Source organism: Rhinoderma darwinii, chromosome 12, assembly GCF_050947455.1.
Source record: "Rhinoderma darwinii isolate aRhiDar2 chromosome 12, aRhiDar2.hap1, whole genome shotgun sequence".
NCBI classification, from domain to species: Eukaryota; Metazoa; Chordata; class Amphibia; order Anura; family Rhinodermatidae; genus Rhinoderma; species Rhinoderma darwinii.
Window position 1 is genome coordinate 64,585,684 of NC_134698.1, and position 13,811 is coordinate 64,599,494.

Consider the following 13,811-nt stretch of genomic DNA (forward strand, 5'->3'; position numbering starts at 1 on the left):
AACAAGCTGAGATTCACCACAAGTGACGTGTCGTATACCCGGCAAAGAATTCAAGATCAACAAAGCGGCCAGAGCCAGTGCAGAGAGTGACGTCACTCATCAAGTTCCCCACGGCAGGATCTGGAAAAGGGGCCACTTTGGAAAATGTAAGTATATTACAAATGTATTTACATTTATAAACTACAAGCATTAACACAAAGTCATTAACTCTCGGACAACGCCTTTAACTGATAGACGTGACCCGATGCTGCTCTCTTGTTCCCATAGTTCGCTGTTATTCAGTCTTAGGCCTCATGCACACGACCGTAGAATTCATCCGTTATTACGGACCCATTCATTTCGATGGCCGACGTCCTATTTTTTTTATTTTACGGACCGTGCTCCCATACTTTATAATGCAGTTCAAATGCAGACCACTCTCCAGGGTCAGCCGTGCCCGTAATCACAGAGCGTGATTACGGGCACGGTTGTGTGCGCGTGGCCTATGGGCTTGTACAAGCGTATCGGATTTGCTGCAGAAAATGTCCGCAGCATTTACCCAACAACTAGCAGACAATCCGCACAATTTCATTTTTTTTTTTTTTGTTTTACTGCGGAAAATAGTGCAGATTTTTGCTGCGTTTTTTTGTGTGATGGGGATATTTCTTCTTCTGGTGTTGTCATTTCCACCCTCTGTAAGAAATTCTGCATAGTTTCCGCAACAAATGACACCGTACATCAGAAAAACGCAGGAAATCAGTCCAGTACCCACAGAAATACTTGACATGCTGCGGAACTAAAGCTGAATATTTCCGCAGCGTGTGGATGATATTTGCTCATTCGCACCCACTTTGCTGCTACTGTATTCCGCTTCATATTTTCCGTCCACAATTGCGGATGGAAAATACGCAGAAATTCTGCTACGAGCCCTTAGGTCATGTTCACATAGAGTTTTTTGCAGGATGAATATTCTGCTTCAAAATTCCCTCAGGAATTTTAAGGCAGATTTTAATATGCCTGCACGCCGTTTGCCGCGTTTTTCGCCCGCGTCCATTGAGCGCCGCAAAAAAACTCTTTACCTCCTATTGATGTCAAAGACGCAAACGCCCAAAGATAGGGCACGTCGCTGCTTTTTCCTGCAAGCTGGTTTTAGTGCTCGCGGGAAATAACGCCTCGGCCTCCCAAATCAATGGGGGGGGGGGTGTTTTCAGCCGTTTTTTGGGGCGTTTTACGACGCTGTCTCCGCTTCAAAAAACGTGTCCAAAAACTCTGTGTGAACAGGGCCTTAGACTCTGTTCACATCACGTTCAATGAACATGTTTGAAGTTTGCCCTGGACATATACAACTGTAGGGTTATACAGTTGGACACGTCTGCCATTGAAAACCATTGTAAAAAAAATAAATAAATAAGATTAGATCCCCTTGTATTGAAAAACAGTCTATGCTTTCCAATATAGTAGGAAAATGATTATAGGTTTGGTATACTGGGAAAATGTATGGCAAAAAGGACTGGGTTAACCCTCGGACTGCTGAGGAGCTTGTGATTGGGCCGCTTCTTGCCGTGACGTCGCCTTGCCCCCGGTTGCAGCCTGATGTGGAGTCATAGTAGCCTCCTCCGAGAACAGACTGGTGGTGGATGGAGTTAGGAGGTAGATTCACATGTGGCGGATCTTGTTGCAGAAATTTCTGCGTCTCTGAAAATCCGTTCCATTGATCTGATTTTCAGTTGCAGAAATTTCTCCAACAAAATCCGCCACATGTGAATTCACTGTAAAGCTGTTGTCAGAGGTGCTGAGAAGCAGGGAGTTGTAGTACATCTGTCTGCCATTCCTGTATTACTGCTACGTGGCACGTGGCCAGGTGGAGCAAGTTGGAGGAGTCTGCCCCGAAGCTGTATGGTCCGGAGAGCGGGAAATGCAGCACGGAGGTTATTCCAGTCCCATGTCGGCAGCCAAAGTGCTAAATGTGAGGTGTGCTGCTTTGAGAGTGACTAAGAATGGGGTCCATTTTGATAAAGAGTAGAGAGACTGTGATATACCGAGAGAGAGAGAGCGACTGTCTCCTATATCGGTATATGATCGGTGGGGGTCCAACACCCGAACCCTGCACCAATCCGCTGCTCCGGCTGCCTCTGGGCACCAGATGTTATGTAGTTGCCAGTGTCAGAAGAAGATGGCTCTGATCACACTATAGCGGCCGTGCTGCAATACTGCAGCTCTGCTTCTATTTAAGTGAATAGGAACAAGACTGCAGTACGGCCGCTATGCAGGGTACGGAGCCATCTGCGTCTGACACTGGCCGCTGCAACAACTGGTGCCCGGAGGCAGCCGGAGCAGCTGACCAGTGCGGGGTCCTGAGTGTCGGATCCCCACCGATCACATACCGATCACATCCTGTGGATATGTCATCAGTATGAAAAACCTCCCCATTTCCGGACAACCACTTTAAATCGAAAATTGTCTATCTTTTAAAAAGATTTTATTTTTAGGCCATATTGTTTTATTTTACACTAATTGTAATGCTTGTTGGTTTTTTTTCTCGTTTTAAAAGGTTCTTGTGACAAAACATTTTCAGGACACCACAGAAGAGAAAAAAGTCATGAAGAAACCACTAGAGGGCACCATACAGAAAAGTAAGTCAGACAAGGGATGCAGGCATTTATTTCATGTTGCTTTCCACAGCACTGCACAGAGATTGTCGCAATTCACACCACTCACTGCCCCCATTGGAGCTTGCAATCTAATTTCCCATGTAAGGGGCAATTTTATCGGAAAACGATCGGTAGGTTTTTCTTTTTGCTTGTTTTTTGTAAGTTCATTGTTTGCTGGGTTGAGGCATAGCATTTACATCATCCTCTTAGTAAGGTCATATTTATGATCTGAAAGCCATCCTATATATCGACATCCTGTGTGCCGGGCTATATATAAAATCATTATTGACCAGGATAGGCTTTGTTTTTAGAATGATGGAACAGAATTATATATCCTACAAATATGATTAAGATCGTTTATGTCTTTGCATTGCAGATAAGGACGTACAGATTTCACAGTTTACTACTGGCCAGAAAGAGACTCTGTTGGCAGCGTTAAATAAAAGGTAGAACCTGGGACCCCACTCTGTGATGTCCATATACCCAATGGGGTATAAAGAAATGCGTTGTCCTGATAGTACAGCACCTCTTAAATAACTTTATCCAATTCCTAGATTATTCCTTCAGTTATTTTGGTGATTGTTGTGTCAATAAAACAATATAAGGACCATTAGGCTGGATTTCTCACTTCTTTTTTTGTAAGTGCAGAAAGTCTATAGTAAAATATAAGCTGCACTACAAACAACTGCGTTTTGGTTTGTGGTGTTTTTTTCCAGACCCTGCTCTGGGTTTGGCAAATTTTTATAATTTATTTATTTTTTAGCTTTTATCCAAAAAAGGCTTCTCTTGAGAGTTCAAAAAGCATGCATAAAATAAAAATAAAAACACCTTGAAAAAGGTATGTTACGTTCTAATAGTACTAGCGTCTTTAGAAGCGTTTTTTTTTTATTTTTTTTGATGCAGTTAAAATTTCCTTAAAGTCCTAAAGAAAACAACACTTTTTATATTGGGGTGTAAAGCAGTCGTTTTTATTTTTGCAGAGCACAGAGTGGCCCAGTGACCAAACAAGTCCCGGTTCAGTTGCTTGGTGACGTTGCTGGTAAAGGTAAAAAGACTGGGAGCAACGCTGAGAAGGCTCGGGAGACCAATGAGATCCAGACCGCCACTATTGCTGCTGCCACTGCTGCTGCCATCGCTGCTACTGCTCCTGTACTAAAGGTGAGTGATATTTCATTGAGGTGTCTCTAGGCATATATCTACTGTTGGCTGAATTTGTATCAGAATAGAGAAGTTTGCCTAGACATTATGGACCAATGATCGTGCAAGTGAGCGTTCATATGAACGCTTGTTCTCGATCATTGTCCTGTGTAATCAGGGCAACGATCAGCTGATGAACCAGCACACGCTTGTTGGTTTGTTGATCGTATCGTTTATGCCGCATGAAATATGATTGTTGTCCGCAACACATCTTCCTGTGTAATCGGGGAGTTGTGCTGCCAACATGATGGGAATGTATGGGGACGAGCGAACGTAGTAATGATCGCTCATCCCTATACATTACTGATCATTTCTCCTTGTGAAAGGAGCAAACGAGCGCCGACCAATGAGCGGTCTTGTTGATCTGCGCTTGTTTTTATTGGCCAGTGTAAAAGTACCCTAAGTGTTAAATGTAAGAAATTTACTGTATGTAGTAATAGACAGATTAGAGGATTAGCTGATCTATTTTGAATAGAAGCCATTTAGGGAATTCTTAGCAACAACTGTTATACTCCGGTCGGCGTCGCCTATAGCAGTGACGGAACAAAACAGAACATATGTGATGTAGAAATTGCTGCTGCCTTATCACGTGTTGGGACTTTTTTCACCCGTATGCTGATGTGTTGAGGTCATTTGTCATCCTTGTTCCCCTAGGTTCAGAGTAATCTGGAGGCCCAAGTGAACTCTGTGTCTCAGCTGCTTAACAAACTCCAGGAGTCAGATCGGCAGCTGCAACTACTCACAGAACAGCACAGCAAGATCCAAAGTCAGCCACTGGAAAGATTGTATCAGGGCAGAGTCAGCGAGCTGGAGAGGCAGCTGAGCCTACTGACAGAGCAAAGGCTCCAGCATCTGGAAAAGCTCCAGCAACAGCAACTGGAGATGCAGGTATATATCCGGTCTGAACGTCACAGGCTTTCCATAAAAAACGAGACCGTGCACAAGCGCTCTGTACAAAACTAGAAAAGCTTTCCCTATTTCCTAAGATTTGATGTTTAATAATACATCTTTTTGGAGTAAAATTGCTCCGGAGTCTTCACAAATGTAGTGATTTATATGCCAATGTGTGGAATTTTGGTGTCCTGTAGGGTTCAAAATAGTTTCCTTTTGTGGGGAATTATTTTTGGCCCTATCTGGAGATTGACTTGTGACACACCACAGAGTAGTTAAATACGTAACCTTTATTTCTGATGACTTAAAATACATCCATTCGGTTTCCAGTAGCGCAGCAGATACTTGAGGTACAACAGAAGCCTGATGAAATTGAGCCATGTGAACAGAACCAAAGCTATCTAGCACTTGGCTTAGGAAGCAGCACCACGACGTCACTCTTTTTATGTAATTAGGAAATGTTCAGTGGATCTGTCCAGTATGTTACAAACCTGATGCTGTAGTTGTCACTCCTACCGCCACTACAGGACCGTCACATTAGAACTGTTTCTGGATATAAACCGTGCCTATTTTTATAACTTTCCATTTTTATATATGGATGATTAAATTAAAGTAGTTGTCTGGTTTCAGTACATTAATGTTATTTTTTTGTATAATGAAGTTCTACAATTTTCCAATATACTTATTGTATTCATTTTTCACGGTTTTCAAGAGCGAGCTACGCTGTTTCCGTAACTTCCATTCATTCCTATGGGGCTTACGGAAACAGCGTAACAACCATATAACCTTTTTTCACGGCCAGAATTAATCTCCTTCAGCCGCAACACAGAGCAGCTGAATGGGGTTTAGGGGTCCCCATTCTGGAGATAGGTGCGGGTCCCAGAGGTGGGACCTGCATGTATCTGACATTTATGACCTATCCTGTGGAAATGTCTCATGGGGAAAACCCCTTTGATACAGAAAGTATATTAGAAAATTGTATAACTTTTAATTCTACAAAAAAATCACATTAATCTACTGAAACCGGACAACCCATTTAATGTTGATTCATGACAAATCCTAATGACCGTTTACACGGGCCAATGATTGGGCAAACGAGCGTTCGTATGAACACTCGTTCCTGACCATTGCCCTGTGTAAACAGGGCAATGATCAGACGATAAACGAGAAAACGCTGGTTCATTGGCTGATCCAATGGCGGATCATCATTAGGGCATTTTGGGCGGCCGCACGAGGCTCCCGGGGTGCCCCATGTCCGCTCAAAGTACAATGCCGTTTTGTCGCGAATCGTGGTACAAAAACCATGACAAAATTGCATTGTGTATGTTCTGCAGAAGGACCTGCTGACATAAGGTCACATGACCGTTCTTGTTACTGTTAAGAAACCTGCTTGGCACATGACCGCACGTCCTAGAACAGCAGGCAGACTCCAGAGGGAAGACTGTGAGGTGAGCTTCTAGGTAAGTATAAGGGGATGGATTTGTTTACGGGGTCTGTATTTAGGGTGTCTGCTCTGGGGTCTGTATTAGTTTAAGGGGTCTGTATTTAGGGGGTCTTGGATCTGTATTAGTTTAAGGGGTCTGGATATTTAGGGGGTCTGGTCTGGGGTTTGTATATTTACAGGTTCTTGTCTGGGGTCTGTATTAGTTTGAGGTCTCGGGTCTTTATTTAGGGGGTCTGGTGTCTATTAGTTTATGGAATCTGTATTTAGGGGGCTTGGTCTGGTGCCTGTATTACTTTAGGGGTCTGTGTTTAGGTGTCTGTATTCGTTTAGGGGATCAGGTCTGGGGTCATTATTAGTTTAGGGGGTCAGGTCTGGGGTCTGTATTTAGGGGTCTGGTCTGAGGTCTGTATTTAGGGTGCTTGTTCTTGGGTCTTTATTTGTTTAGGTTCGTCTGGTCTGGGGACTGCAGTAGTTTAGAAGGTCTGGTGTCTGTATGTATTCTAGGATTTGGTCTGTGGTCCGAATTTATTAGTCTGAGTAAAAGCGGTTGTCAGGGCATGTGGATAGGTCATTAGTATGAGAAACCGGACCGTGCCTGGGTGGGTTGCCTTTAATGTATGGGCCTGGACCTTGGTGTCTTAATTTTTGTGTTTCTATTGGGGCTGGAAATGGCTGCAGAAGCGAAGAGCAAAGATGTCTCATCAGGAGAAGTCACCATACCGCTCTGTGTCCGATGGAGAAGAAAAGAGAACAACTCTCATCAGAGAAGACGTCACTTGTGAGTCACGGATCTATAGAGGATCTGTCCCCTCTCCTGACATCTCTGTTGTAGGAAATCCTTGTATTCCACCTAAAGTCTTTGTGTAGCAAGGACTAACAGACAAATGCGTGTTACCATTCCCATTGTCAAGAGGATGTGTCCCTACACAATGTGATAGTCAGCGATGCTTGCAGACTGCCAGTATGTAGGGACACAGCCCTTTAACAAGGGGAATTTTAACACCCATTTGTTAACTCGCGCACAGAAAGGCGGTGTTCACTATAAACCCGGTAGAGCGGTGGTGGGAGAGGGGGGCCAAGTCTGTGGGACAGCCCAGGGCATATAATCTACTTAATCCGCCACTGGGCTCATCATATCGTTTATGCAGCAGAAAATATTATCGTTGTCGGCAGCACATTTCCCTGTGTAAACATGATGCCGACATGATGGTAATGCATGGGGACGAGCGATGGTAGTAACGATCACTCTTCCCCATACATAGCTCCTTGTTACGACCCTTAGAGTGGTGTTCTGCATAGTATTGCTGTTAGGTCTTGTCACTATGTAGAAGACTAGTGGCTCTGGCGTTGCTTGTTTTCGTTGGCACATATGCTGACTTCCAGAAGCTATTTCACTAATTGCTAACTTTACCCCCCCCCAAATCCCCTTGTCATTCAATGGTACAAATATTCAGTGTTTGTCAGATTACTCCTCTGGCAACTCCTCCGATCTAGACTTGATTGGCCGCTCTTATGCCTCCTGCGTCATGTACTGTTCCCTGTAAAGAGATGTCAATGAAGCCTAGATTGGAGGAGTTGCTACTGAGATCGTAGGACACTTGCCTGCTGAAGAAACACCCAGCGGACACTTAAAGGGTAATTTGCATACGGTGTAGGAATTGTTAACTTCTTTGGCTTAGGTATGCTTTATTACTGCTGTTATACATGGATATGTTCTGAAATGTCTCTCTAGTCCCTCTATAGCGGTTATAATGGTTTAGGGTGGTTAAAAATAATGTCTGGTACCCTTTAAGGCCATGGACTTTATAATTTCTGTGTAAGGCTGGAACTCCACACACTTTTTGTAGCATGATCGCTATTCTAGCCACGGACAGTCCATGGATGTACTCTGTCCACCAGAGGGAGAGCCGATCCTTCGGCTAATAGATGGGGGTGCAGAGCTGGAGTCCTTACTCTATTACATTAAAATGTTTTGTGTAGACCCTTTGTAAACCCTTCCTTATAGTTATCCCTAAACTTTAGGGGTCATATCATGCTCACACTTTATAATAGTTTATTAGTTTTTGATCCCAGATTGCTGATCATGTGGACGTATGTGCTTAGAGTGGTGGGGGTGTTCGGATATGCTCCTCCATATGGACACAATATATGAGACTTTGTATGTAATAATCTTTTATAATTCTTCAGTCCCAGTTTATGAACTCTGCAATCAAGGTCCGTGCAAGTCACCATGAAAGTGCACTACCAGTTTGTTCTCATTTGCCATTGACTGTTCCTCTGCCCCAGGCAACTGCAGCTCCAAAGAACAGCGAGAAAGGTTTGTTTGTTTGTTCTCCACTATGATTATAATCGGTGGGTTTTGTAAAATTGCAAAATATATTTTGGTCAAGATACGCATTCCTTGGTCGAGATCCTCCTGGTTATCCCTCCTGTCAAAGTTCAGCCATAGTATTGTGTGATTGGCACTTTTCCGCTGTACAATGATCTTCATCTGATGTCTCCTACTTTTCCTGTTCGGTTGTAATTCAGCTTCCGCTTTTATGGTGATACCTTTTATAGATTTAGACGGAGAAGTGTTGCGTTCCTATTCAATTCTCTGCTATTGTAAGAATCATTGTGCTACATAACACTGATCGAGACCAGCTGAGATTTTTCACTAGGATCTAATTGAATTTTTCACCTTTTAAATCAATACAGTAGGAACACCTGAAATACTCAGAGAAAACAATTGACCCATTATCAATAATGTCACACAAAGAAAACATAGAGGTGTTCCCTGAAGCAAGGACCAGAGAGATCACATTGTGAAAATAACTGTGACCAAAGGCTAATGTTAGACTATAATATTTGTTAGGCCTCATGCACACATCCGTATTATGGCACTGTTTTGTATGGAGCCATAGGAGGACACCCATAGAAGTCTATAGGGCCCTACTGTACCCCTGAATGCCTCCAATGTCAGGTTTTAGAAGTTTTTATCTTGTTGTTTTCACATTATTAAAAGATGGTGGTATTCTCCTTCAGAGGCCGTTTATAGGGAGCTGTTCTGCCCTAGAAGCATTGCTGCCAGAGAAGAATAGCTCAGTACATCATAAAGCACCCAACAGAGCCCGCGCGGTGACACTCACCATGCTCTACCTTACGGCACATCTATTTTTTTAAACCGTGCCTAAAGTTCTACTCTCCCACCTGAAGGTCCTAAATAATTGGACCCGTACACGATACTCTGGACATCATCCAGTGGCCATGGCAACTGTACTGCCCAGCGTGCAGGAGAGACTCGCCACACCTGCCATTAGTTCAGGTGGGAGAGTATTACTGGATGGGGCAAACCACCGATTGAGGGCTGATATGGAAGGATATGCGCTCAGTATTAACCGCTGCATCTTGCTTTCTGATTGGCCAAAAGGGATCGACTAATATATGCATGGACACCTTTCTTGTAAAGAAGTAGATGAGGTTATCTTTCTTTGCAGGGCAACATAAGGGATAGGTGTTAAATGGAGGAAAAAAAACAAAAACATGTTTCCTGTTGGGTGAGCTCTTTGGTTAGAAGCCACTTGAATAGGACTATTATGTCTAGATGTCTGAAAGATGCTCTTGTGGTATTAAACCATTGCCCCAAATGTTGTATAAGTACCCTATTGATTTTCCCTGTGCTGGAGGAAGCCAGGTTTCCCCACAGATGACGGCCGATCGCCAGGGGTCCTAGCAGAGGGACACTGTGATCAGCTTATTGTCAAGGGACCCCTCTAACAAGTATGGATTGTCCAAAGCAGGTTTTTACTAATGGGAAAAAAAATATTATTCAGAATATTGTTTTAATCATTTTATTTTTACGTTCTGATTTTCCTGTTTTATTCTGTTCATGATAAGGGCAGGCATTTAGTCTGAACTGCTGCTCTACTCTATGTCCTACAACAATTCAGCGATTGGCTTTACGACCCCCACATGGACATCCGGTGCCTCAGAGAGTGGAAGATTGTTGTGGGCATGCTCTCATTGTGCTCTGATGAAATGACTGCTGAGAAGTGATTCTCTACAAAACACAGTATCAGCCTACCATGAGAACTCTGTGGCCAGTAGGAAAACTGCCATATTTCAGTCATTTTTTGTCATTTAGGTTGACATGGTAAAAAAATAAATAAAAAAAATATGTAGTAATCATAAATGTGTGACATAGAAAATGACCTATTGTTCAAATTAAGTTTTTAACTATAAAGGAGTATTCCCAACTCAGACATTTATGGAATATCTGGGACTTGCACCGATCACCTGAACGTGGGTCAAGCTGGTGAGGCGGCCACCTCTCCATTCATTCTCTACCTGGATGCGGTGGCGTGACTCTCCATTCTGTTTTATGGATTCTGTGGAAATGTCATAAATATCTGAGGTGAGAATAACCTTTTTAAGTAAAATTGTTTTGTTTTTTTTCTATCTTTTTTTTTTGCTGTGACAGAAATGACGCATAATGCAGGGAAATCCCCACTCGAGACTCCAGCTCCTCGCAGATTTGCACCAGTACCAATATCTATGGATATGCAAGTTCTATCAAAATCCTCACTAGGAAAAGAAAATGTGGAGGACCCCAAACCATCAAGTTCTGGTGAGAACGGAGAGCCGCATGTTTTTTGTCTTTTTCCAAGAATCAAGTACAAGAATTATAAAAAAACCTCCAACTACGTTGAGTAGCTGTTGTTTTTTCCTACCGTATGTATGTGTGTAGGTTTTTTTTGTTTTTAGTTTTTTGGTATGTACAGGGGTTTTGTGCACAGGTCATATTTTTTTTTAATCAAACTTTTTAGTAAGTTTTTCAGCATAACCTACCATATAGAAGGAATCCTTAACATGAGGAACCACCTTGAATCAAAGGTAACATAAAATAAACAGAGAGCATAGGTCCTATTTTATCAAAGGGATTTTCCCACAATAACATATAACGTTTCCGTGTTAGATCGCGCAAAGCAATTTTTTCAATTGGAATATTTTTTTTTTTTAAATGCTCCTATATGTAGATATTGCTGTTACATATTTGTTATGGCGCACCTGGTGTTCGTTTGATTCCCTCAGAAACTATTGCCACCAATTTACGTCTTACACTAGTCTTCGTGAAGGAGATAGTTGCCATGATTTGCACCAAATTGATTGAAGGATATGTGCCCTTTAATGAGTTTGGTGCATATTGCACTGTGTGCGAGGCAGAAAACAAAATCTAAGCAAGGGTAGATTTGCATTAAAATGTGCACCATTTTCATGCTTAATAAATTTGACTAAGGGTATGTGCACACACACTAATTACGTCCGTAATTGACGGACGTATTTCGGCCGCAAGTACCGGACCGAACACAGTGCAGGGAGCCGGGCTCCTAGCATCATACTTATGTACGACGCTAGGAGTCCCTGCCTCGCTGCAGGACAACTGTCCCGTACTGAAAACATGATTACAGTACGGGACAGTTGTCCTGCAGCGAGGCAGGGACTCCTAGCGTCGTACATAAGTATGATGCTAGGAGCCCGGCTCCCTGCAGTGTGTTCGGTCCGGGACTTGCGGCCGAAATACGTCCGTCAATTACGGACGTAATTAGTGTGTGTGCACATACCCTAAAACTGCGTCGTCTTGGAGACCATGCCTACTTTTTTTGTCAATTTACAAGTGATGAGAAAATTCAGGAGTTTTACTGCAAATTTGTCAAATGTTGCAATTTGCAACTTCTTTTTTTTTTTGGTCACAGTTTACGCCAAATTCTGGTGTAAACTGCTTGATAAATTTGGGCCAACGGGCCCAGTGCAGGTGAACAGAAGCCGTTTCTAGTGCGCCGATACTTATAGGCTGGCCTGCACTATAGCAGTAATCACTCTGCAGCCCGTGCCCGAGGATCCACCCCATGGAACAGAACCACTGGTAATGTGTGACCACCATCACTGGTCACATTAGGTGGATGTTCTGTGAGGGAATCTAAAGAACACCAGGGGGCGCCATATCATTTATGTAACAGCAATATCTGGACACAGGGAGCATTTTACCTAAAAAGGGGTTTTGCTATCTTGTACATTTATGGCATATCCACAGGATATGTAAAAAATGTCCAATAGATGCGGGTCCCTCCTCTGGGACCCACACGTATCCCTAGAACAGGGCCCCCTAAACTCCATTCTAGCTTACTTGGCACCGCTGCTTCCCTGCCTGGTTAGGTGGTCGGGAGTTAGAGGAAACAGCCGAGCTCACTGATCTACACGGTTTCTGTAACTGCCATAGCTCTCGGCTGTTTCCGTAACTCCCGACCACCTAACCAGGAAGTGGCCGGGAGGCAGCGGTGCCGAGTACGCTAGAAAGTGGTTTAGGGGACCCTGTTCTAGAGATAGGTGCGGGTCTTAACTCTGGGACTCGCATCTATCATACATTTATGACATATCCTGGGGATATGCCATAAATATCCAAGATGGGAAAACCAATCCAATTGAAAAACTGTCTTGTTTTGCAAGATCTAAGGAAATGTAATATTCAATTGTGGTAAAACCCCTTTAATAGAATTGTATGGAAGGCGTTGTATGGTTGCCTCGCCAGGCCCATTATGCTACTTGCATCTTCACGTCCGATTTAAGATCAAGCGTTAAAGTGACACTTGATTACTATTTGAAGAATTAGCATTCACCACCCATTTATAAGTTCACATAAAGCGGTGATTTTTAAGCTACATGTTTTTATAATATACTCTATTTTCTTCTCAAGATATTCTAGCACAAACCTACTTTTTTCCTTGCTGCACACCCCTGTCTCTAAAATGCAGAACGGCAGCGCACACTGGGATACATTTATCAATTATAAGGCGCCAGAAAAGTGGTATCACTTGTTAGATAAATAATGTGACCGTGTTTATGAAGGATATGTGCTATTTTCGATTATGTTCTGTGATGCAACTAACCTAAGTGATGTGGCATTACAACTCGCAATGCTATACTGGCATATATATGCCTTGGGTTGGGTGAATGTAGCTTGCGCCAGTTTGATACATTTGGCACCATTTGCACTAAATGAAGTTACTTATGGCATGGTTGATAAATTTGCCTACTTTGCCGCCAAGGATCCCTTGATTAGAATGAGCGCTTTAGCTGATATAATCAGTAGGAGCCATATGGCAAGGCTTCAATACAGAATTTGTGAGCCTAGAAGACTAGGTCTCCTTTTCTGCATTTTATGGGCCGCATGTAGCATAGACTAGAGGAAGTCTCTTCATATTGGGAAGTAAATTTGCAGCAAAGTACATCAATATATGTAACTGGAGATTCCATATCCTCTAATAGGGCATATAGAAAGGGGTTGCCTTCATGAGACAGCACCTTTTTAAAGTAGTGTCTTGGGATTCAATTTTGCATAAAAAATATTAGAGGGGTTATTTTATTATTATTATATTATTGGGGGCTGTTTTTTTTTAACTTATCCACAGGATAGGTCATCAGTATAGGGTTGCACGATGCATAAAACTGTTCAATACCGTTAATTCATGTATTTCCATACCAAGCTGTGCGGCCGCATAGCTTAGTATAGTAACACATGAATGTAGTCAGAGCGGTGCTGCGGCTGTGTGATACAGCCATTGCCCCGCTCCGAGTCCTGACAAGTTTGTCGTCATGATGTAATGCTCCCAGTG

At 42.9% G+C, this 13,811-nt stretch overlaps 1 protein-coding gene across 7 annotated transcripts in view; it reads left to right on the plus strand.

Moving 5' to 3' along the window:
• Nucleotides 1-13,811, plus strand: part of KIAA0586 (KIAA0586 ortholog) — a 117,154-nt gene that overhangs the window by 5,920 nt on the left and 97,423 nt on the right. For 6 of the 7 annotated variants that reach the window (XM_075843431.1, XM_075843433.1, XM_075843432.1 and 3 more), the window contains exons 3-8: nt 2,531-2,612; nt 3,007-3,076; nt 3,611-3,788; nt 4,482-4,715; nt 8,350-8,479; nt 10,622-10,768. In XM_075843431.1, the coding sequence (XP_075699546.1) occupies nt 2,531-2,612; nt 3,007-3,076; nt 3,611-3,788; nt 4,482-4,715; nt 8,350-8,479; nt 10,622-10,768 (841 nt within the window). Of the gene's footprint in view, nt 147-2,530; nt 2,613-3,006; nt 3,077-3,610; nt 3,789-4,481; nt 4,716-8,349; nt 8,480-10,621; nt 10,769-13,811 lie in introns of all 7 variants that reach the window. The other variant, XM_075843436.1, reaches the window with a different exon arrangement.